Genomic DNA, 24,051 nt, shown 5'->3' on the forward strand with positions numbered 1-24,051 from the left:
CTTCCTGACTCCCCACCCCACTTTCCGCTCTGCTCCTCTCATTTGCTGCCTTTAACACAATTGTAATTACATACTTCTCTGGGCAATGATTTAATATATTTTTCCCTTCCTTAGACAGGTACTAAAGGTATTTGGCAACCGCTCCGTGCAGGGAGACCACCGGATGGATGATACACTCTGCCAGCACCAAATACCTCATGGGGGATGGCTTGAGGACAGGATCTCAACAAAACCATGCTGGACAGACTGTCCTTGGTTATACTGGGGCCCACAGGCCAGAGTCTGGATGCTGGTTGCTTCCACTTCTGCTACAATGTGTTGTTCAAGGCCGGCTACCTGAGCTTATTTGGCTGTACGAAGAACCAGGAGCAGGACCTGCTACAGGCAGAGGAGTTATTTGTCCAGTTCCGCAAGTTTGATCTCTTGTTCCCCAGGTTTGTTTATTCGTTGCTGGGGCCCTGGGAGGGGCTAGAAGTGGCCCGGCTCCAGCGGCTCTTCCACAGGATGCTCTCCGTGAACCACCACCTGGAGAAGAATGGCATAAGCAACTGGATGTCCTAATGCTTCAGTGTCTGAGGGAGCAGCAGGGGCCACATCTGTCTCATTCGACGTTGGTTATAGCAGAATTTCTGGCAGTAGGTGCCAAGTAAATATCTGTTGAATGGATATATGGGACTGTTCCAAGGAGGGAGGGAATGAAATGAATCAAGGTAAGAATGAATGTAACATGGTGCTGCCATCCATTGAAAACTGGGGAACAATGTTTAGCTTTTGCATGTTGGCCCATAGACAATTTCTGACTGCAGATTCAGGCTGGGGAGAGTGGATGATTCTGAGTACTTGCTGTGGTTTCCCTAAGCAATCAGAGAGGACTTCATGGAGGCAGAGTGTGGACATTTCCAGCTCCCTGCAGAGGGGAATGGCACAAGGCAAAGGGAACTCAAGAGGTCATGTGGAAGTCAGAGGAGACAAAGTCCCTGTTTGCCAGTCAATTAGGAAGTTAAAGAGTAACCTGAGGTTGCTAGAACTGGTTGAATTGAGTTTGAACCTCACCTTATTGCAACAATGGCCTTAGAATCAATGGCAGAACTTTCTCCTTCCTGGGCCTGCTGGCAGGGACCTAGCCTGACACCTCACAGAAGGCCCCCAGTAAATGGTCAGCTCACCTCACCCAAGCCAGGACAGCAGTGAGAGAAAGTTCCCACTGTACTCTGAGACTACACCCTTATCATGAAAGAAAGTGATTGGTTTGAAGTCCTTCTCATCTCTGACATTTCATAATTCCAAGATTCCGAATCTGTCTTTCTTGCTAGAGAAGTGTGCAAACTAGGCCAGGGGTAGGGCTCCAGTCCAGAGGCTCAGGGATGGTAGTCTGAACCTCTGCTTTAAGAGTCATCAGTCTGGGAGGCTCTCTGGGTCATTCAATAATGAGGAACGGACAGGATGTGAAACTTTTCTTTTTAATTTAATTTATTTATTTAGAGTGGAAGAGGGGCAGAGAGACAGGGAGAGGGAGAGAGAGAGAAAATCCCAAGCAGGCTCCGTACTGTCAGTGCAGAGCCCAGGACAGGGCTCAAACTCGTGAACCATGAGATCATGACCTGAGCCAAAATCAACAGTCGGACACTTAACTGACTGAGCCACTGAGACACCCCTAAATGTGAAACTTAATAAATGAGTGTTGAATTTATGCTGAGTGAGGTAGTAAACTAATGAATAAATGAATCCTTGAAAAAATACAGGTGTGAATGGTCAGTAAATCGTGGGGATGGGGTGGGATCCATGAGAGCTTTGTAGATACCATTCTGGGGCTGGGTCTGAAAAGATTACAGCAAAGCCTAAAGCTGGTGAGGAGAGGCTTCTTTCTGGGCTTCCTTCTGGTCCCACCCCCTCCTTCCACACGACGAGGTTGCAGCAAGTGCTAAATCTAGGAGAACATTTTGCTCCTAGGTACTGTCTTGCCAGGGATTCTGCCACAGGGCAAGGTCCAGGTCCACCCCCAGCTTGTCAAGGCCTCTCAAAAGCTCTCTGGCACTTAGAGAACAGTGTGTCCAGAGCTCAACCTGGAAGAGCATAGCCATGGTGCTCTGGGGTCTGGTGCTGGGAACCCTGCTGGTGGCCATGGTGGGGTGCCTGTGGCTGCTGGGGCTGTTCCGGCAGCGCAGACCCCAGGAGCCCCCTCTGGATAAGGGCTTCATACCCTGGCTGGGCCATGCCATGGCTTTCCGGAAGAATATGTTTGAATTCCTAAAGTATATGCGGGCCAAGCATGGAGATGTGTTCACAGTGCAGCTAGGGGGCCAGTACTTCACCTTTGTCATGGACCCGCTCTCCTTTGGCTCCATCCTCAAGGATGCACAGAGAAAACTCGACTTTGTGAAATATGCAGAAAAACTGGTGTTAAAGGTGTTTGGCTACCGCTCCATGCAGGGAGACCACCGGATGATACACTCTGCCAGCACCAAATACCTCATGGGGGATGGCTTGGAGGATCTCAACAAAACCATGCTGGACAGCCTGTCCTTGGTTATACTGGGGCCCACGGGCCAGAGTCTGGATGCTGGTTGCTGGCGCGAAGACGGCCTCTTCCACTTCTGCTACAATGTGTTGTTCAAGGCCGGCTACCTGAGCTTATTTGGCTGTACGAAGAACCAGGAGCAGGACCTGCTACAGGCAGAGGAGTTATTTGTCCAGTTCCGCAAGTTTGATCTCTTGTTCCCCAGGTTTGTTTATTCGTTGCTGGGGCCCTGGGAGTGGCTAGAAGTGGCCCGGCTCCAGCGGCTCTTCCACAGGATGCTCTCCGTGAACCACCACCTGGAGAAGAATGGCATAAGCAACTGGATCTCCTACATGCTTCAGTGTCTGAGGGAGCAGGGAACGGCCCCAGCCATGCAAGACAAGTTCAACTTCATGATGCTCTGGGCCTCTCAGGGGAACACGGGGCCTAATTCTTTCTGGGCCCTTTTGTTCCTCCTAAAGCACCCGGAAGCCATGCGTGCTGTGAGGGAGGAGGCTGCCCAAGTCCTAGGGGAGGCCAAGCTGAAGGCTAGGCAATCCTTTGGCGTTGAGATCAGCGCCCTGCACCACACGCCAGTGCTGGACAGCGTGATGGAGGAGACGCTGAGGCTGGGGACCGCACCCACCCTCCTCAGAGTGGTGCACGGTGACCATACGCTGAAGATGGCCAGTGGACAGGAGTACCTGCTCCGCAGTGGAGACATCGTGGCCCTCTTCCCTTATCTTTCAGTGCACATGGATCCTGACATCCACCCGGAACCCACGGCCTTCAAATACGATCGCTTCCTCAACCCCAACGGTAGTCGCAAAGTGGACTTCTACAAGTCAGGCAAGAAGATCCACCACTATACCATGCCGTGGGGCTCGGGTGTCTCCATCTGCCCTGGGAGGTTCTTGGCCCTCAGTGAGATGAAGCTTTTTGTCCTGCTCATGGTCACATACTTTGACCTGGAACTGGTGGATCCTGATACGCCTGTGCCACCTGTGGACCCCCGGCGCTGGGGCTTTGGCACCACACAGCCGAGCCGTGAGGTGCGGTTCCGCTACCGCCTGCGTCCTGCCCAGTGAGCTCCGCCAAGGGGGCCGCGGGCCTGGCCAGGGAGGCTCCCTTAGGGTCTTGGCCTCCTCTCACCCCTCTGAAGCCCCACCCTCGCCTCCGGTTCTGTGATACCTCCTACCGGTGTCCTGGTCGCCTTCCTTGCTCTCTGGTTTTCCTCTAGCCACCTGATGGGCTTATCTTTCTCTCTTGAAACACCATCTCTCACCGTGGGTTCCGCAGAACCTTCCTCTCATATGAAGTCCAGGGGAAGGGGGGGAAATCTGGGGGAAACTTAGTTGGGGGAATGATGGCATAGCTTGACGAGTCTTGCCGTACAGAAACCAGTCATCATGAGTAACACAGTGTCCTGCAAATGTTAACCTCCACCCTCCCACCTCACTGTATTATCTTCCTCAATGCTTACTCCACATCCTGTGGAATTCAGGTTCGTCAAAAGCAATACGAGGCAAGCCACATGTGTAATTTTTAATTTCCTAGTTGATACATTTTTTTTTAAAAGGTTAAAAGAAACAGGTGAAGTTAATGTTTATAATATACTTAACTTAGCCCAATAGATCAAAAATATTAGCATTTCAATATGTCAGTATAAGAACATTAGTAAAAATATGTATTTTTTAGTAACATTGGGACAAACTATATATATAAAACATTAGTAAAAAAAAAATATATATATATATATATATCTTTTTTTAAATTTCTTTTTGTGTGTGTGTTGCCTTCAAAATCTGGTACGTACTTTTTACCCTTACAGTGTATCTCACTTCAGACTAGCCACATTCTAGTGCTCACCAACCACATGTGGCTAGTGGCTCCTGAATTAGATAGAGCAGGTCTGGAGAAACGCTTCCTTTCACATAGGAGTTATTCAAGACCCCCCCCCTCAGTGCCCTTGTCTCCCCTCCACACTCCCACCTCAGGGTGGTCTCAACCCCTCCTGTGTTGTGGTCTCCACAACCACAGGTGAGTTCAGAGCTCTCTCCTACTACCAGACCCTCAATCTCCCCGCTGGGGTCCCACAGCACCTCTGACTCAGTGTGGCCCACACAGAACTCAGCATCTGTCTCCCCACCTCTGTCCTGAACCACCTCCTTCTCCGGATTACGCCGCCTGCCTCTGCTCAGGACACCACCACCCACCCCATCCCCCAGGACAGATCTGGGAGAAACCTGATCTCCTCCCCACTCTCACCCACATACAATCAGGCCCCAGTTCTGTCAGTCCAACCCTCTGTCGTGCCTCCGAAACTGTCCTCTTTTCCCCAGCCCCACTGCCATTCCTATGACTCAGCACTCTGCACACCAGGCCTGCCTGGCCCTCTGTGCACCCAGCTGCCAGAGACCTTTCGCCAGACCTTTTGCCTGTCACACTTTCACTTTTCTGGTTCCCCGTCGCCTCCGTGCACCTAACATTTAAATTTTGCCACAGTTGATCCCAAATGTTCAATCCAGTGCAATTCAGCCTTGCCAACTTTCTCCAGTGGAACTGTCTGGAAAGTACAGTTGCTTGCTTTTTACTGCCAACCTGGAGGCCTTCCTGGATCTCACCCATTCCAGTCTCTGGCCAGAAATGGGCTTCCTCCCCTGAGGCTCCCCTGACACAGCTTGTGTCCCAGCACATCTGTTACTTGTTGCTCTCTGTTTCCTGCTTTCCTCCTCCTGCCCCCTCCCCCGGACTGCAGCCCACAGGGCTTGGTATCTTATTACTTCATCCCTGACCCCCAATTCCCTAAATGGAGATTAAACGATAGAAAATTGGCTCAGTCTCAGCTACTTTACTTCATGTCCTCAAATCATTTCCTTCCCCTCCCTGGCCTCACTCAGCTTCCTGGCATGTGAAATGGAGACAGTCCCATTGCCAGGCCTGCCTACCAGGGCTGGGAGTGCTGCTACCAGAGCCACAGCTGGCTGATGGCAGGGCCTGGCTGCGGCTGGGGCTGGGACAGGAGGAGCAGTGACTGGGAGCTGGCGTAGGGTCCTGGAAAAGGGAGGCCGGGCAGCAGAGACCCCCCTGCAAGGATGCCTAGTGGGGCTTCTCTCCACTCACCTCTCCCAAATCTGTGACTGGCCTCTTGCATTTTTTTGAGGCTGGCTGTTCTGCCCTGAGTTTTGCCAAGATAACAGGCTATTAGAGTAACTCAGGCAAGGGCTGGGGCTGGGGCTGGGGCTGGAGGCAGGAGTCTGTCCCCACTAGCTATGTGACTGTGGGCCAGAGTCTGCCTTCCTCTGGGTCTAACTGCCCCCAAATGACAACCTCTGTCTAGAGCCTGACAGAGCTCTGACTGCCTTGGAGAAGCCAGGATATCCTAACCTATCCCACAAGGGGCCAGGAGCACAAGAAGAGACACACAGGGAGAACAGGGGAGGGAGAAGGGGACTGAGAGGCTAGAAACCACCATGGAGAGCTTATCAATGACCTCCCCACACAGCCAGGCCCTGTGCCAGAGCAGGTATTGGGATACAGGCAAAGATGCAGGGCCTTCACACACCTCCTGGGCACTGCTCAGGTGCCACACACCCTCATTTTCCCTATACCCAAAGAAATCGAGACCAAGGGCCTGGCCTGTCAACAGGCTGGGGGGCAGGACTGAGGGCCCAAATCCATTAAGTCAAGACCAAGAGGTCTCAACTGAGAGTGATCTCCCAGGAACTGCATGTTTGAGGGTATACCTGGGACCAAGGGAAGCCTCAGTGGGTCAGAGGTGTGGGGTGACTATAAGTATACCGTCCCACAGCCCATAACAACAGGCCTCCCAGGAAGCAGTGAGCACCCAGGATTATAGTGTGCATGTAGGGGCCAATGCCCAGCTGCGGGCACAGGAGGGGCCCATGGCACCTGTTGTCCTACGCCCCTTGCATGGGGACTGGACACACTCTCTGCAAGGACCACCCTTCCTTCCCTAGCAAGGACCCTGAGGCAGTAGGAAGATTGAGACCCCCAAGGATACATCTAATCACTACCTGTCCTGACACAACAGTCCTGACCCCCAAATCCTCATTTCTGCACCAAATTTTTTTCTCCCTCAAAGAAAAGCCCACTATGTGTATTCTCTAAGGATAGCCTATCACAAAGTAAGATCAGAGATGGCATGCCAAAGGTGGAACTGCAGGTACCTGGGAAAGAAAAATATTTTTTCCATAAGCAGTAATAGCTGTAAACCCTCAAACCACATTTCACAGGGTAGAGGCAGAGCCATGCCTGTCCCTCTCCCTGGGTCAGCCAGGGGAAGAGTCCATCTTGCCGCAGAGTCTGAGGGCCAAGAGAATCCTGGGAGCTTTCCTGGAAAGGCGTGAGCAGTGTAGCCAGTGAACTAGGCCTTTGGGTGGGCAGACGGAGAGCAGCAGGAGGAACCGAGGTGCGGACTGGGAAGTAAGGTCAGGATGAAGAGGTCTCTGTCCTGGCCTGGGCTGTGAGAGCCCAGCTCCAACTTGCTTCCTGACCAGTGCCTTCTGTGCTGTAGTCAGAGCCCTCGCTATGGTCAGCTGCAGTGCATGGCAACTAGGACAGTGAGAGGGATCGAGGGGTCACTGGTGGCCACCCTTTCCCCTGCCCCTTGGGCACCGGCTTCAGGGCACTTCTTATATACCTGTTGTTTGCAGAGAGCACATACCCACACTTACACAGCTAGAGAAAGACACATAGGAACACACAGACACAAGGCCCAGAGGACACAGTGACACATTCATATCAGATCCACATAGCTATATGTACTATGCACAGCCCACACAGCAACACAGACATGTGCACATAGACTACACGTACACACATCTGCCAGTGCTGGGGATAAGCCCTGCTAGGTGTCCCTTGGCTGGCATACCTTATCCCATCTCATCTATGCATCATGGATACGATGTCAGAGACTCTGGGTACCTAGACCCAGTTGGTACAGCTCAGGCTGTATCTCACCAGTCAGGCTGCTATGTGGGCAGGACTGAGGTCCCTTGTGCACCAGATTTCAGGAGCTCCAAAATAGAACCCCACTCCCCCACATCCTCAAACAAATCACCACCTTCAGATACAGAGCTTCATTTCCCAGGGCACCAATGGAGCTCAGAGTCCTTCCTGACAGGGGGATTCTGGGGCCTTAGGAGAGACAGCTAAAGAACAAGGATGAGGAGACAGCTGGCTGAAAAAATGATCCCTGTTACACAAGAAAGTGGGCAAGCACAAAACATAGAGGTGGGAATGTGTAAGAGACAAGGGGTACCTGGTGTCCAGGAAGTGAAAAGGAATGACGGACTATAAAGGTAAGATGGCGTATGGGATTCTACGTGTGAAAGCTCCAGCCCTGAAGCCAGACAAAAAATTTAGACTTGATTGTGCAGGCCCCAGGGACCCTTGAAGGCTCCAGAGAGGGGCATGGGAAGCACAAGAAGGAAGAGCCTCCTGGACTGCCATGTTCACCTGGCATCCCACCTGCTGACTCTCATGTTCCTGGGAAGTTCCCCAGGTGGGGCACTTCCAGGCCCTCCGGCTTGCCAGACCCTTGGCAGTGCCATCAAAGCTGTGACATTAAACGATACTGCAACAATATTTTCCCAGCTGAGCTACAGGGAAGAGGGCACACTGGTGGGTGGCAAGCCTTGGACTACTCTGAGGAAGACGGCAGTGATGGCTGAGGGTGGGTGATCATGCTGGCTGCCGGGAGCAGATCAGATGACAGGACATAGCATGATGATAAGAAGCACAGAGGTCAGTTAGGACACTACTGTAGCGATTCATGCAAGAGAGTATGATTTCCTGGAAGGCAATAAAGAAAGTGAAAGGAAGAGGCAGGAGTAAGTAAATGCTGCTGATGGTTGAGAACTGAGAACTGACCACTGGGTTTGACAACATGGTCCATGAGGCCCTTGAAGAGAGGACTTTGGGTGGATGCCCAACTGAGCTGGGTCCCATCCACTCTCACCAGACTGTGGTATGGCCACTCAGGCTTCATTTTCTCCCGTGTCATCCACGTCGGGGGAGTGCTCAGCCTGCCTCTCCCCAAGGTCATTCATGCCAGTCATTTCTTCTTGGGCAGTGAGCGTGCTACTCTCAGAACAGCTGGACAGTGGGGCCTGTGCAGGGCGAGGTGCCTGGTTGTGCCGGAGCACAGTGATGAGGAAAGCCTTCAGGTGCCCGCGGAAGTGGCGGCTGGAGAAGGCATAGAGAATGGGAGTGAAGCAGCAGTGAAGGAAGGCAATGCTCTCTGTCACCTGCAGGGCATAGTCCAAGTGCTGGCTAACCTTGCAGTCCCCAAAGACTTGCAGGTCCAGCAGTGAGTGCAGAAACAAGGTGAGGTTGTATGGGAACCACAGCACAAAGAAGGCCACCACAAGGGCTACGACTATCTTCAGAGCCCGGCCCTGGCCTGGGGGCCTCAGCCTGACCAGCACAGAGCCAATGCGGGAGTAGAAGAAGATCATGACAAGGAGTGGAAGGAGAAACCCCAGGAGGTTCTGCTGGAAACGGAGAAAGAGCTTCCAGATGGTCCCATGTCCTCCGAAATCTGCATAGCAGTTCCACACGCCTGTGGGGTTTTCATGTGTCTGCACAAAGACCATGTCAGGGATGGAGACAGCCAGGGCCACAGTCCATACCATGGCAGCCAGGAGCAGACTTTTGGCCCGGGTCCTCAGTCTGTGGTGGGGCTGAGTGTGGACGATCTCCAGGTACTTGTCCAGGCTCATGCAGCTAATGAAGAAGATGCCACTGTAGAAGTTGATGGTATAGAGGGTGCTCACCATCTTGCATAAGAAACTCCCAAAGACCCAATGCCAGGCCACAGAGATGCCCCAGAAAGGCAGTGTCACCACAAACAGGAGGTTGGAGATGGCCAGGTTCAGCAGATAGACCTCAGTCATCCGCCTGCGAGGCATGTACCGGAGCAAGACCACTAGAAGAAAGAGGTTTCCGCCCAAACCCAGCACAAAGATCAGGCTGTAGAAGACTGGCAGGAAGATCCTGCTAAAGGACATCACCTCATCCTTCCGGCAGAGCATGAAGGCCACACTCTCCAGGTAGTACTCGTAGTCATAGAAGGAGCTGCTGTTCTCAGAACTGGCAACCTCAGTGGTAGGCGGCAGAGGGGAGGCGGTGGAGGCCATGTCAGGAGGACACGCCCAGTTCTGGAGCTCTGTGGACCAGAGTACAGTGGGAGAGGAATAAGATGAAACCAGGCACTTTCTACCTCTCTCCAAACCCGCTTTTACTGCTGCTCTGGGAGGCCCAGCAGACTCTTCACGTTGACCTCAGTACCTGTAGGTCAGCGAGGAAGAGCACAAGTGTGGGGAACCTGAGCCTACCACTTTAGCCATGCCACCCTGGGTGGATAGCTTAACCTCAGATGTTCTCACAGGACTCACTTATTTCATTATGGCTTCTCCTCTTTATTTTCCCCTTCATCATTTAAAAGAACTGATATGACCCAGTAATTGCACTACTAGCTATTTATCCAAGGGATACAGGTGTGCTGTTTTGAAGGGGCACATGCACCCCAATGTTTACAGCAGTGCTATCGACAATAGCCAAAGTATGGAAAGAGCCCAACTGTCCATCGACAGATAAAGAAGATGTGATGTATACACACAATGCAATATTACTTGGTGATCAAAAAGAATGAAATCTTGCCATCTGCAATTATGTGGACGGAACTAGAGTATATTATGCTAAGTGAAATTAGAGAAAGACAAATATATGACTTCACTCATAGGTGGAATTTAAGTTACAAAATTGATGAACATAAGGGAAGGGAAGCAAAAACAATATAAAATAGGGAGGGGACAAAACATAAGAGACGTTTAAATACAGAGAACAAACAGTGGGTTGCGAGAGGTGTTGTGGGTGGGGGATGGGATAAATGGGTGATGGGCATTAAGGAAGACACACTGTATTCTACTCCTGAAATCATTATTACACTATATGCTAACTAACTTGGATGTAAATTTAAAAAATAATAAAAATTTTTAAAAAGAACTGATAATATCTTTCAGATTTTTCTTTATTACTTAGAGAATACCAATTCACCTATGTACTGTATCACCATACTTTTCCTCATGTGTGGCTTGTGGTTGTTTTTTTTTTTTTTTTTAAACAAATGCTTGTCTTCAGTAGGATTTGTTTTATCCATAAATGTCTAGTGTGCCCAGTCTGGCTTTTAATTTTTTTGACCTCTGTCGCCTAAGGATTTCCCTTGCTTTTGTTATTTTTAAAATATTTTAAAATATTAAAAATATTTTATTACAAATATTTAGTTTTATATCAATATTTTTATTTATAAGTATTCAATATTTTTAACATATTTTATCCAGTATATCTAGGTTTGTAGCAGAAAGGTGTGAGCCATCATGTTGAGAGGCTCAGAGCCTACTAAACCTTTCCATTCCTCAGTTTCCCCATCTGTAAAATGATAATGATAATAATAATAGTGCCTACTTCATGGGGTTCTTGTGAGGCTTAAAAATTATCATTCACTTCAGAGCATGTCACACTCCATGAAGAGTGCCCAGAACATAGTAGGCCCTCAGTAAATGTTAGCTTAAAATGTTGCTTTGTTGAGAACAGAGTCCATCATCTTTCCGCCAGCCTCTTCTCTCCTGCGTCTACCTAACTGAACGGCACCACTGACTCAGTCACCTAAGACTGAAACATAGGAGACGTCCCAGATTCCTTCCTCACTCCCTCACCACCATCCTGTGAGTCTCTACCTCCTTACTGCTTTTTGAAAATGTCCAACATTTCTAAGACTCATAAAAATACATACATGATATTCTTTTAATAGAATTAAAACAAATGAAACAGAAATACTTTGCAGGAGTTCAAAAAGATGAATGCGAAAGCTTGGGAATGATAGGGACAACATTCAAGATGGTGGCTGCCTGGGCAGAAGCCCAAAGCATGGGATGAGGGCAGGTCAGTGCAGTGGTTTCCCCTCAGAGCAGTGGTTTCCCAGGTTTTAACTGTATTATTAAAAATAATTTTGGGGGTGCCTGGGTGGTTCAGTCGGTTGAGCGACTGACTACAGCTCAGGTCACGATCTCACGGTTTGTGGGTTCGAGCCCCGCGTCAGGCTCTGTACTGACAGCTCAGAACCTGGAGCCTGCTTCAGATTCTGTGTCTCCCTCTCTCTCTGCCCCTCCCCCACTCATGCTCTGTCTCTCTCTGTCTCAGAAATAAATAAACATTAAAAGAAATTTTAAAAAATAATAATAATAATTTTTAAGGGGTGCCTGGTGACTCAGTTGGTTGAGCTCAGGTCACAATCCCAGGGTCATGGGCTCTGAGCTGGGTGTGGACTGCTTAAGATTCTCTCTCTCTCTCTCTCTCTCTCTCTCTCTCTCTCTCTCTTTCTCTCTCTCTCTCTCTCCCCCCCCCCCGCCTCTCCCCTCCTCATATGTGCATACTCTCTCTCTCTCAAAAAAAATAGAATATATAAAAATAATTTTTAAGAGAGACCTTCACATGAACCAGTGATAAGAATTATGCTCAATTCTGTTGTGTGTTCCAGGAGAGAGACTTCAGGTTCAACACATTAGACTGCTCACCAGTGAAGAAGAGGGTTTTGAAGGAGAGAGGTAGGAGATAAAAAAGAATACATGACTCTGGCAGCAATCATGCATGGCCTCCAGAGTGGGGCCTAGAGGCTGGTGACAATGGTTCATAAACCAAGAAATACAAATCAAGCCCACTTTATACCTTTGTGTTTTATTTTTTATTCTTTGATTAAAGCGAGGTGGAACTTTTTAATGTGTTCAGTGCCAGTTTGTATTTCTTTTGTGAATAATTTATTGTTTTAATGGGTGGGATTCTCATTTCATAAGAGGTTTTATATGGTAAGGATTTAGCTTTTTACATATATATGGCAAAAATTTTCCCCAGTCCTTCCTGGAAGTTTTGTCTATTTTTTTTTCCAGGTAGAATTCTGCAGGAAATATTGACTCAGGCCCTCAGCTGACTCTTCTAAGTATCCGCAACATTGGGACCTCACAGCTGGTGGAAATATACAATGCTGCTGAGGCAGAACTTCTCCCAGGGAGTCCCTGAAGTCCTCCTACTCATTGAGCCTCTGCACCACCCTTGGGCTCCTGTGAAATGGAATCTGGGCCAGATATTGGGAAAATCACACACATGTCCTGTCCCCATCCAGGAGCTCAGCCTGGGCAGCTTTATATAGGGCTGGGCTCCTGACTGGCCAGAAACTTCACCCTGTGCCTTACTTTCCTGGTTCTCCACTCCCCTCCTGTGCATCTAGGGCCTCCGGTCCCTGAGCCCCTCCCTTTCCTGGGCAGGAGTAAGGACGCCCCTAGCACCTGGCTGGTGTCAGGAGTCCATGAGCTGCTGTGGTGGGAGGAGGGAGTACTCTTCTGCACTTGGGACTGATTAGGGATTATTTTTTAAATATTTATTTTTATTTTGGGAAGAGTGCAAGTGGGGAAAGGGCAGAGAGAGGGGAACAGAGGATCAGAAGCAGGCTCTGTGCTGACAGGTTGACAGTAGTAAGCCCAGTGTGGAAATCGAACTCACAAACTGTGAGATCATGACCTGAGCTGAAGTCAGACGCTCAACCACTGAGCAACCCAGGTGCCCCTTAGGGATGATTAATCAAAAGTTGTTGATAATTAAATATCGGCTCTTCTGGTCTAGCATTACTGACGTTGATCGTGACCTGGCTTCTCAAAGTCCCTGCTTTAATAAACAACCAAGTCAGATGACTGCTTTGATCAAAGCCAGAGGTCAGGGTCAGCAGGCTCCAGGCTGGCCCAGGCCACCTTTACAAGGCTCCTTCCAACTGAAACACTGTTCCCTTCCCTCTCAGGGCCTCTGGCCTCCTGATCTTTCACTCTGGGAATCTTTCCAGGTCTTCTTGACCTCTGGGACCACCAGCCCCTCCCATAACTCTCACCAATAATGTTAACAACAATGACAGCATCAGGGAACACCCCCATGTGCCTGTGATAATTGGTCAGGCACCTTCACAGCCACTATGACCGGCCTGTAAGGCAAATCAGGAAGGAACTGTCAGCCCCATTTAATCCAGGAGGGGATTACTTTTCCACAATCACATAGCTGAGCTGTATATGAATCCCAGGTTTTAGACACTAGAAACAGTGCCTTGACCCTGGTGCCATCCCATCCCCGTCCTCTGTTTTGCCCTATCCAACAGTCACCAAAAGGGGCCACTTGAGAAATGTGTGATTTGGTCTCAGGAGATTCTGACTGCCCAGGATACTGCCCTCAGTGGCTGGTCTAGCCTCTGTAGACTTCACTATTAATACCCCCAAGGCTTTACTGAACCTCCTTGTGAAACATAGCCTCCCTATGGTCAATGGAATAATGGCCTCTCAATGATACCCACATCCTAATCCCTAAAACCTGTGAATATGTTACCTGATATGTCAAAAGGGACTTTACAGATGTGATTAAGGCAGGCCCAATGTAATCACAAGGGTCATTATAAGAGGGACATAAAAGTGTCCAAATCAGAGAGTGAGGGTGGAAACAGGTCAGAGAGATGCAGTTATAAGACAAAGAATGCAGGCAGCCTCTAGAAACTGGTAGAAGCAAGGAACAGATTCTTGCTGAGCCTCCAGAAGAAACGTAGCCCTGCTGACCCATTTTAGACTTCTGACCTCTAGAACTTTGAGATAGTAAATGTGTGTTGTTTTAAGCCACTGAATTTGAGGCGATTTGATACAGTGACAATAGGTAATACACTTCCTGTGACCCTCTCTTTTCCCATCAGTTTCTCAGACTGAGGGAGTGAGTGAGCATCGCATCCACCTCCTTCAACTCACAGGTGGGGAACTTGAGACTCAAAGAAGGGGAACAACTTATACAAAGCATACAGTGAGTGATCAGTGGCCACACTGAAACATGACCACCATGTTCCTGACTGCCCTTCAGGTCTCTGTTAACTGACCCCTACCTGTCCCTCTGGACTCACTTGATTTTTTTCTTTTTTTCTTTTCACTTTTCCTTATTGTACGAATTCATTTGGTGTATCCAGCAATACCTTGAGAGGATTAAATGAGGGTATCAGTTATTCACATCTAGTATGAATTAGCAGTGTGAATTTCTGCAGTGGAACTTTTGGGGGAATCTAGGAACTACCTAGAGAGGGAGGATTTAAAGAGGAGGGACAAGGGCGAGGTGAGCAGAGCTTCCCGTACACTGAGGACAAGGGCACAAAGGCAAACTACGCCTTGTCTCTGGAGCAGTAACATCATCCTCTTTGTGACTTCCTGAGGCTGCTGGCCTGGACTAGCACCAGCTTTGACTCAGAAAGAATGTTTGGCTGGAGAATAATGTCTTCTCCTGAGGATCAAGGGCTCACCTCCCAAGGCCTCTCAGAGAAGTCATAGTTGAGGCAACAAGAGAGAGGATATTGCCATGTCCATCTAGACAAGAAGGCAGCCATGTTAGTTGAGCTCCTTCCATGAGCTGAATACTCAGATGCAATTTTCTCTTTTAATCCTTACCATAGTTCTGGGAAGCAGTACTGTTAGGATTCCCATTTTCCAGATGAGAAAACTGAGGTTTGGAATGGTGGAGTCCAACTGCCCACAGCTTCAGATCAGCAAATGATGGACCCCAGGTTGGATGGCCCCCACAGTACAAGGTAGAACGGGTGACACTTTCCCTCTAGCTCTCCTTTCAACACGGACCAAACCTGAATTTGAAGGATGGGCCTTTGGTAGGGGGACTTCTGACCTTAGCAACCAGTGGCAGAGAAGATTCAAAGTCATTAATGTGCTGAGGCAGCTCCCACAGGCTCATGAGAGCCAGTTATACAACATCTGGGAGGCATCCAACAAACAACCATGAAATTGACCAATTCTTCATTTGGGGATGAGTTGGTAGCTTGAAATTAGTCATGGTGGGAATATGTACACCGCGACAAATGCTACGAATTGGAGCTTCCTCTCCTTGCACGTGGCCTCCACCACTACCACTACCACTGAGAACTGGTTATGAAACCTTTACTGGCATACCCCTGATCAGGACCCCATGAAGCCTGACCTAATCCTGCCCATTTCACTATGGCCCTGTCTGTGTCTCCCATCACTTTTTCCCCTCCACCTGCCACATCACCCCATGGCTGCCCTCCTCTCCAGCCAAGAACCCTTGGAGACAGGGCCACCCTGTCCCCTCTCACGTGCCCACGGCACAGCCATGCTGAGTGTGCTGCCCACAGTGCAGCTGTGACTAGCAAACAAATAAACAAAGTCAAATGTGACCCCAAAAAGGCCACACTAGCTTTCAAAATGTAAAACCAAGAATAACATCTGAAATCACTTCTAGCGAACAAAAATTATGCTGGCTTCCTTACAATTTGGAAATCATATCCTTTAAAATGCAACCTAAATTCTTCATTCCCAGAAGCCTGCCCGGGCCACTAGCCTGGGGTAACCCTTGCCCCAGCCCCCAAGCACTCACAGAAGGTCACTCCTCAGCCTTGGTACCTACCTCCTTGAGTACAGTTCCCTTTAGAGAATCGCTCGCCTCCTCTGCTAGACTGGGGACACCCAGGGGTTGGAACTCACCAGTACAGGGCTGGCACTTAGAGGCAGTCAACAAATGACCGTGGACCTCATCAGTACTGTCACCTCTTTTCATCCCTTCTTTTCTCACCTCATTTGTCCCTTGCCTGATTTCCTGCCTTCCCTTACTGGTGCCCTGAACACAGCAGAGGCAAGACCCTCCTTCTGTGGGTCATTTTCCCAGCCTGGACCAGCCCTGCCACAGTGGCCTTGGGAGCCCCTGGCCATGCGGCATGTCCAGCCCACTGCTTGCACTCCAGCCATGTTCAAGTGCTATCTCCAGCTGGCACAGCCTCCCTAGACCAGTGTCACAGGATGTGCCCTCTGGCTACCCCCAGCTTCCTCCCTCAGGAGCTCCCCTAACTGCTCTGGGAGGACTGGGATGGAGACAGAGTCCGAAGGCCTGGACTCTACCCTGGCTCAGCTTGGAGTGAGCCCTCTGTGCCTCTAACTATGGTTTTCCCATTCTGCATTCCTGGCCTACCTGTGGCTGGAAAAGTTGAGGCAAGGGGCTATGAAATGACTCACTCTCTGACCACAGGGTCTGGCTGCGGAAAGTGCTCTGGCCTTAGGTTACAGGTAGAAGAAAACTTGCCTTTGGGGGAACTGGTAACAGTGAGGGGATCACTCCAGTTTCCTCCTCCATTTGGGAAAACGCCAGATATTAACCTCTACTGTGTAATGACAATTACAACAATAGTAACACATACCCACCACTTACAGAGCACTTACCTTGGGCCAGGCTCTATTCTCAGAACTTGGCACACATCCATTCATTTCATCCTTGCAATACCACTCAGAGGCAGGTACTATTATTATCTCAATTTTACATGTAAGGAAACATAGCCACAGAGAGGCTAAGGCACTTGCCCAAGGCCACACAGTTAGTTAGTAGCAGAGCTGGGATCTGAATCCAAGCTGAGTCTGGGCTAGCTCATTAAAAGACAGGGGTGAAGGATGGGGACTAGAGATGAAGAAGTGACAAGAGACCAGACTGCCATTGCTCAGGGTGCCTGAATGGAAGACTGGCTGGGGGGTTGATGGTACATGAATGAAAAACAGGAAAAGAACCAAGAGCCACACAAGGAGGACACGAGGAAAAATGTCTAGTGCCTCAGGAATGGCACACAGGAAGAGAAATCATGAATAACCTATGGCGGGCGGCGGGGGGGGGGAGGGTGGTGGGAAACTGGGACTCTGCTTCACCGCGTCATTTGGGATGCCCTTGGACTTAAACTTCAGGCCCTGCCAGCCCTAACATAAAGTCAAGGCTTCCATTCTGGAACCCGTGACTTGCACAAGCCTGTCTTCTCACCCATAAAATAAATAGCGTTTACAGCAAAGAATGTCGCTATGAGTAAATCTCATGCCATCTTTTTTTTTTTTAATGTGTATTTGTTTTTGAGAGGGAGAGAGAGAAGAGTTCAAGCAGGGGAGGGGCAGAGAGAGAGACGGAGACACAGAATCTGAAACAGGCTCCAGGCTCTGAGCTGTCAGCACAGAGCCCAACGTGGGGCTCGAACCCCAGAGCGGGGAGATCACGACCTGAGCTGAAATCGGATGCTTAGCTGACTGAGCTACCCAGGCGTCCCTCGTGCCTTCTTTATAACAGCTAACACCACAGAGCCTTGATGGTGTGCTGGGTGCTGGGGCAAGGAGCTGTACATGTATTAACTTATTTAATTCTCACATTTACCTTACAGAAGTTAGATATTATCATCAGCCCCATTTTCTAGCTGAAAACACTGAGACACAGAGAGATTAGGGAACTGGTCCAAAGTCACCTGGCAAGGGAGTAGTAGTAGGTCCAGGAACTGAAATCCAGAGTCCATGCTCTAGAACGCTAAGTTATACTGCCTCTCAAAGAAAATAACAGGCCAGTTGTAGACTCCCTCCTCCAAACTTTCTACATATTCATGTCCTCACTGCTCACAACAACCTTAGGAGATAAGCACTAATGTTATCTCCATTTTGTAAATGAGGAACTGAGGCTCAGAGAGGGGGAGTTACTTGCCCAAGGATACTCAGCAAGTGTGCTGCAGAGTCAGAAATTGAGTCCCTGCAGTTGGCTCCAGGGCCAGAGCCCTGGACCACACACTGGGAGCTCCACTGCTGTGAGCTCTCACCTCAGACTCACGGGAAAGGACAGATGCCCTCTTCATGGTCCACTGTGGAAAGCACTGCATTTAAATTCATTGTGATGCACAAAACACTGTGAAAACAATAGTAACCGGTCCTGACGTGTACACGGGGCCCCTTACTTCTCCAGGCGCCTTTATATCCTGGCCCTCCAAGTCCTCCTGGCTCCCTTGTTACAGGCAGCATGTGTCACCTCCCCGGTTTCACAGAAAGCCCAGAGCCACACTCACTACAAGTTAGGCAGAGCTGACCTTAGAGCTCTGAATCTCCGAGCAGTGGACCATTACATGCTCTCCTTCTCTCTTTACTTTTCTAACATGTATTTTTCCTGCTTACAAAAATCATACATGCTCAATGTAAAATGTGGAAATGTAAGAGAAAAATAGAAAAGAGGCTAGCTGCCTCCAGGAATAGTCTCTGGGAATATTTTGGTAAATCTTGTCTGTTTTCATGCCCATGGCTCCAACCGCTGCACTAAACCTCCCCGGATTTGTGGGGAGCCTGGCTGCAAAAGAGTGGCCTTGTCCGGTCCCCTGCAGGGCGTGAGTGCCTTTGAAGTCTCCTGATAGACTCCCCGGCTCCTGGGCCCTGGGATCTGTGAGACCCTCCTGTTCCCCATGCTCCCTGGGACCCCACATTACTCAATGTTTCCTGGCTCTTATCAGGGAATGGGGATGTTGGTGACATTGAGAAACTCACAGGGCAACCCCTCCTCCCAGAGCTTACTTCAGTTAATAAAAACTCAGCAAGTTTAGAGCCCTACTCTTTAAAGAGCTGCTGTTGCAGAAGAAGGTATGATTTTCACATGTTTCCCAAATCATTTTTGCATTTCTTTCCTTAGTCTCTCTCACTGTTGCCTGCATTTATATTTCGGCATTATTCTTGGTTCAAAATGAAACACAATCACCACCTCCACTGCCCCCAGGGAGGGTGGTATACTCAGCATGGTGCAGCATGGAATAGACAGAAGAGATTGGTCTACTTCTTAATGGCTGAGTAACCCCGGGCAAATTACTTAGCCTCTCTGAGCCTTAGTTTTCTCACCTGTAAAATATCTCCTTCCTGAAGGTTTTATAATAATTAGGTGAGTGCCTGACATAGAATTATTGGTTCCCTTCCAGGCCCCAAAATGACTCTTGGCTTAGCTTAAGAGGGATAAGAGGAAATTCTGAGACTATCTGGGGCAGGAGGGGGCTCAGAACTTGGGTGAGGGGTAACAAGAGAGAGCAAGGGGGCATAAGGAAAGAGTGTTGACATGCAAAGAATAACCTCAGCCCTTGGAGGGGGCCCTTAAAGACCTCCTCATCTGTCTCAGCTGGGGAACCAGAGACCCAGAGACAAAAGGGAATCCCTGAGACCACACAGCCATGTCTGACACCAACTTTCAGGGCCTTACAGAATCCACAAAGCAGATTCTCAGAGCTGGAGCCAAAGAGGGAAGGAACCAGCAAACTGCCGTACTCCCTAGTGCTGAGGCACTTGTTCCGAGAGTTGTCCCAGAGAGAAAGCTCCACACTGACCTGTTAGCACTTCCCTCTCCCCACACCTGTGGCCACTCTCCAAGTCCCTGGATGCAGTCTCTCCCCTCTCCCCTGGGTAGAGTCCACCCCATTCCAGCAGTGGCCATAACCTACCAGAGCCAGACCAACTTGCCTGGGGATGTCCAACCTTATCCAGGAGAGCAGCAGCACCCGGGTCCTTCTTCCTCAGGGAAGTGTAGAGGGAGTGCGAATCTCCTCTCTGGACAGTGCCCTGCACACATCCTGTTCTGAGGCTGGAACAAAGCATCCCCTTTGGGCCTGCCCCTGCCCCGCCTCAGCTGCAGAGCCATAAGCTATTTCCCCTCATTTGAAATGAGTCAAGCTCAAATGACCGCCCCCCCGAAGGAGCAACTCCCCCCACCCAAAGACAGTCTAATGTCTTTGGAAAACATGTGTCCCCAGCCACACTTCTCTGGACCATTTCCCCAGCAGGGGAGCCAAGCAGATGATGAACAGCCGCAGTTCAGAACTCCAGGCCTTTGCTAGGCAGCTTTCCCCAACCTCCAGCTGCATTGATTTCAGACACCTCTCCAGTACCATATACCCCATCCTGCCCCTCATCTCCTCTGGCCTTAACTCCCAGCAAGCCCTGCTGCATCTGCCCCCCAAAGCGTCAGCAATATTTTCATTTCCTAGACTTTCCAAACCATCTTCCCTCTCCACCCCCACTCTTCTCCCTCTGCCTACTTACTTGTCTGCTCTCCTACTGGGTCAGGAACTCCCAGGCGGGGACTATACCGAACCCACCAGCCTAAGCCTAGGGCCAGAAAAGAGCAGAAACTGAATGAATATGTGTGTGTGACATTCTGCCACCATATGCTTGCCAAGATGAAGGTACCTCTTTTCTGGGACAGTACCTGTGGCCCAGGGATGATGTCTAGCCACCCTTACCTCCAACCCCCTGCAGCCTGATACACAGCAGGTGCTTGGTGAATGTCTGTTGTCTCTACTTGAATTAAGCAGTAACAGAATAATGCCAGGTGGTCACAGGCACTGGCATTGGGGTCAACACACTGCCCGGCTTGAATCTGGCTCTGTGTGTACCTGCTATGTGATCTAGAGATGGTGTCTTCACCTCTCTGAGCCTTGCCATTCAGATCTGTATTGGGGGTGGGGATGCTGCCTCCCTCAGACAGTAATGATGAGAACTGAATGTCCCCAGAGAGGTGGACATGGCCTTAAACATTTGCCTTTCCCTGGGGTCCACGGGCCACCTAGAGTGGAGGCCAGGCCACGATGGGTTCTCACTCCAACAGAAGGGAGCAGAGGACTTTTCAAGCGGGGGGTCTCCAAGTGTCTCCAGGCTAAGTGCTGGTTACCAATAGGACAATTAGGAGTAGGGAGATGCCCAACAGAAGCCACAGAGCCCTGGTTCCATCCCAGGGATGGATAACCTTTTAAGACTGGCTTGTTTTCATTCCGTATAATTCTCTTGAGAGAATTAGGACAGCTAAGTTCTAGAACCTAGGCTCCTTCCTCATCCTCCCCTTCTCCCAACTTTTTATTTTAAAATAATTTTTCGATTTGCAAACTTAGCGCACAAAATTCTTATATGCCTGTCAGCCAGCTTCCTCTAATGTTAACCACAGAACCATAGTATAATGATCCAAAGCAAGAAACTAACATTGACACAATACTATTCACTAATCTACAGACCTTATTCAAATGTCACCAACTGTCTCACTAATGTCATTTCTCTGGTCCAAGATCCGAAGCAGACTCCCACATTGCTTTTGGTTGTTATGGCTCCTTAGTATCCCCATTTCTAGGGTAGTTCCTCAGTCTTGCTTTGTCTTTCATGACCTTGATAGTTTTGAAGAGAACCGTAGAACATCCCTAACTTTTGGTTTGATGCTTCTTCAAGGGTAAATTATGGCTATGTATTTTAGGCAGGAACACCACAGAAGTGATGTTGTGTCCTTCTCAGTGCATTATACCAGATATGCATGATTTCAATATGTCTCATTACTGGCAACATTAACTGTAATCACCCGGTAAGATAGTGTCTGCAGGGTTTCCACTGTGAAATTACTACTTATTCTTTTGTAATTAAGAAGCATCTTGTAGGGAGGTACTTTGAGACTATGCAAATACCCTTTCTTATCAACTTTTGCCCGCTAATATTAACATTCATTGATGACGCTTTCTGACGATTATTACTGTGTTGTTTCCCAAATGGTGATTTTCTATCTCTATCATTCTGTGTGTGTGTGTGTGTGTGTGTGTGTGTGTGTGTGTCTGTGTGTGTGTGTGTGCTAGTAAAGTTTATTTATATCACATTTTATCATGTCAGTCACACTGAAGTCCTGGAGATTTGTATGTGCATACAGAATCCAGGACATTCTTGGGAGAATTTTTTTTTTTTTTTTTGAAAACAAAAACAAAACAAGATGCAATTAATGTGACAGTTGGGTAGATTAGTGACCATCATGCTCCTTTGGGGTCTCATCTGGGATTTTATTTTATTTTTTAATGTTTCACTTAGGTTTGAGAGAGAGAGTACAAGTGGTGTAGAGGCAAAGAGAGAGGGAGACACAGAACCCAAAACAGGCTCCAGGCTCTGAGCTGTCAGCACAGAGCCCAAAGCGGGGCTCGAACTCAGGAACCACGAGATCATGACCTGAGCTGAAGTCAGACACTGAACCAACTAAGCCATCCAGGTGCCCCTCATTTGGGATTTTAGAGTGAACTGTATCCAAAGGCTGCCAGTGGCAACTCAAGAGAGAGCCATAGGTCCTTACTTTTCACCATAAACTCCTTATTTAACTCTTCAATCGTCAAAAGAAGATTTGGATCTTCCAGTGGGTCTTCATCCTGCCTTTCTGCCAGAGCTGTGATTTCCTTACACACGACCAGAGTTTCAGCTCGGTGTCCAGAGGTCCCATGCACTTCCATCTGCTGCATAACCAGAAAGGGAGTAACCTCCGTGCTGTTGCTCAAACCAGTTGCCCGAGTGGTAACCCTGGCAGGTCTGGAACACTGGCTTCACCCTTTGCCAGTACGAGTGATAATTACTTTTGCTGAGCTATGCCAAAACTTGCAAAACTCTCCTGCCCAGCCATTTACCCAGAAACTTTACAAAATGAGGCCAGTTTGAATTTCTGCATTAAAAATTCCAGCTCAGGGGCTAAGACCTCTCACCCTCTCACAACTTCCATCGTTCTTTTTACATTTATTAATTGGATTTTGCTGTAAGAAAGACTTGGCCTTTCTCTCTATTTATTTATATATATCAGTATGGACTCATGAGTATTAATTTTATTCCATTATCATTGGTTTTGCTGTTCAAATCACCTCAATTTTTTTTTGAGAGAGAGAGAGAGAGCATGAGCTGAGGGAGAAGGACAGAGGAAGAGAAAGAGAATCTTAAGCAGGCTCCACACTAAGTGAGAAGCCCAACGCGGGGTTCAATCCCACGACCCTGGGATCATGACCTGAGCTGAAATCAAGAGTCAGATGCTTAACCTACTGAGCCACCCAGGCACCCCCTCTCATCCTCTTTTGAAATACCTCAGCCCATCTGCTTCCTGTTGAGTTGAATTTCCACCCATAGCACCTCAAACACCTATGCTCTGGTATGCAGGGCAGGTTGTGAGGGTTCAGAGCCCTTGCATGGGTAGCCAGGTTTCCCTGGAATTCACTGAGGCATCTTCCGAGCAAGGGCTGGGTCCTCCTGGAATGGGCAGGTTCCAGCTAGAGGAAGTCAGTCATGGTTCTGGGGGCAGGGAATTCCAGGAAGGTCTGAGCCTGGCTAGGTAGACTCTCCCGGAATTCACCCTGCCCTCCATAGACCCACCCCAATCCTGGCCCAGTAGCAGCACCGGCCCACCGCTTGTCCTGCGCTTTTCCTTCTTGACCCCCTCTTCTCTGCCCAGGGATTGTTGCTGAGAAGTGCAGGTGGCAGACAGCTGGGCAGCACTTGCCCAAATTCTCTCCTGCAGAGACAGTGCTCTCCTCCTGGGGTTTAGTTACTAGCTGTTCTCCACCAGCCCCAAAGCAGCCAAAGCAGAGACAGCACCAGTCAAGGACAAAGGGGACATCCCCATATCAAAGTGGGCTGGGGGAAGAAGTCTCTGAACTCATCTTCTTTGCTCTCTTCAAGAAGTGCAACAATTATTTGCCCTGGGAAGAGTGTGGACCCAGCCCCTGATGACAGGCAGCTGGGATGCACAGGGCATCTCCTACAGGATAGTGCTGCTTCAACTTCAGAATGGAGACCTTAAAATTCATACTGTCCTGACACACTCCTAACACACAATTTTAACACACTGGACACATT

At 49.1% G+C, this 24,051-nt stretch overlaps 2 protein-coding genes and 1 pseudogene across 19 annotated transcripts in view; 1 reads left to right on the forward strand and 2 right to left on the reverse strand.

The window, feature by feature from the left end:
• Positions 1 to 1,576: 1,576 nt before the first annotated feature.
• On the forward strand, positions 1,577 to 4,201 carry LOC102956513 (5-beta-cholestane-3-alpha,7-alpha-diol 12-alpha-hydroxylase). Its single transcript, XM_015543549.2, has one exon. It carries the CDS (start codon positions 2,080 to 2,082, stop codon positions 3,583 to 3,585), a length of 1,506 nt encoding a protein of 501 aa, XP_015399035.1. The 5' UTR covers positions 1,577 to 2,079; the 3' UTR covers positions 3,586 to 4,201.
• Positions 4,202 to 4,796: 595 nt separating this feature from the next.
• ACKR2 (atypical chemokine receptor 2) overlaps positions 4,797 to 24,051 on the reverse strand; it is a 59,764-nt gene continuing 40,509 nt past the window's right edge. For 16 of the 18 annotated variants that reach the window (XM_042956374.1, XM_042956369.1, XM_042956366.1 and 13 more), the window contains 2 exons: positions 20,464 to 20,529; positions 4,797 to 9,689 (listed from right to left, as the gene is read on the reverse strand). In XM_042956374.1, coding sequence (XP_042812308.1) covers positions 8,500 to 9,660 — 1,161 coding nt within the window. In that variant the 5' untranslated portion in view covers positions 9,661 to 9,689; positions 20,464 to 20,529 and the 3' untranslated portion in view covers positions 4,797 to 8,499. Of the gene's footprint in view, positions 9,690 to 14,495; positions 14,552 to 20,463; positions 20,530 to 24,051 lie in introns of those variants that run through there. The other 2 variants (XM_042956365.1, XM_042956381.1) reach the window with 2 other exon arrangements.
• Positions 21,077 to 22,834, reverse strand: LOC107180927 (annotated as a pseudogene).

The sequence above is a fragment of the Panthera tigris genome, chromosome C2 (assembly GCF_018350195.1).
Source record: "Panthera tigris isolate Pti1 chromosome C2, P.tigris_Pti1_mat1.1, whole genome shotgun sequence".
NCBI classification, from domain to species: Eukaryota; Metazoa; Chordata; class Mammalia; order Carnivora; family Felidae; genus Panthera; species Panthera tigris.

Coding starts and splice junctions, on each gene's coding strand:
- LOC102956513 (XM_015543549.2), top strand. CDS start 2,080: ATGGTGCTCTGGGGTCTGGTGCTGGGAACCCTGCTGGTGGCCATGGTG.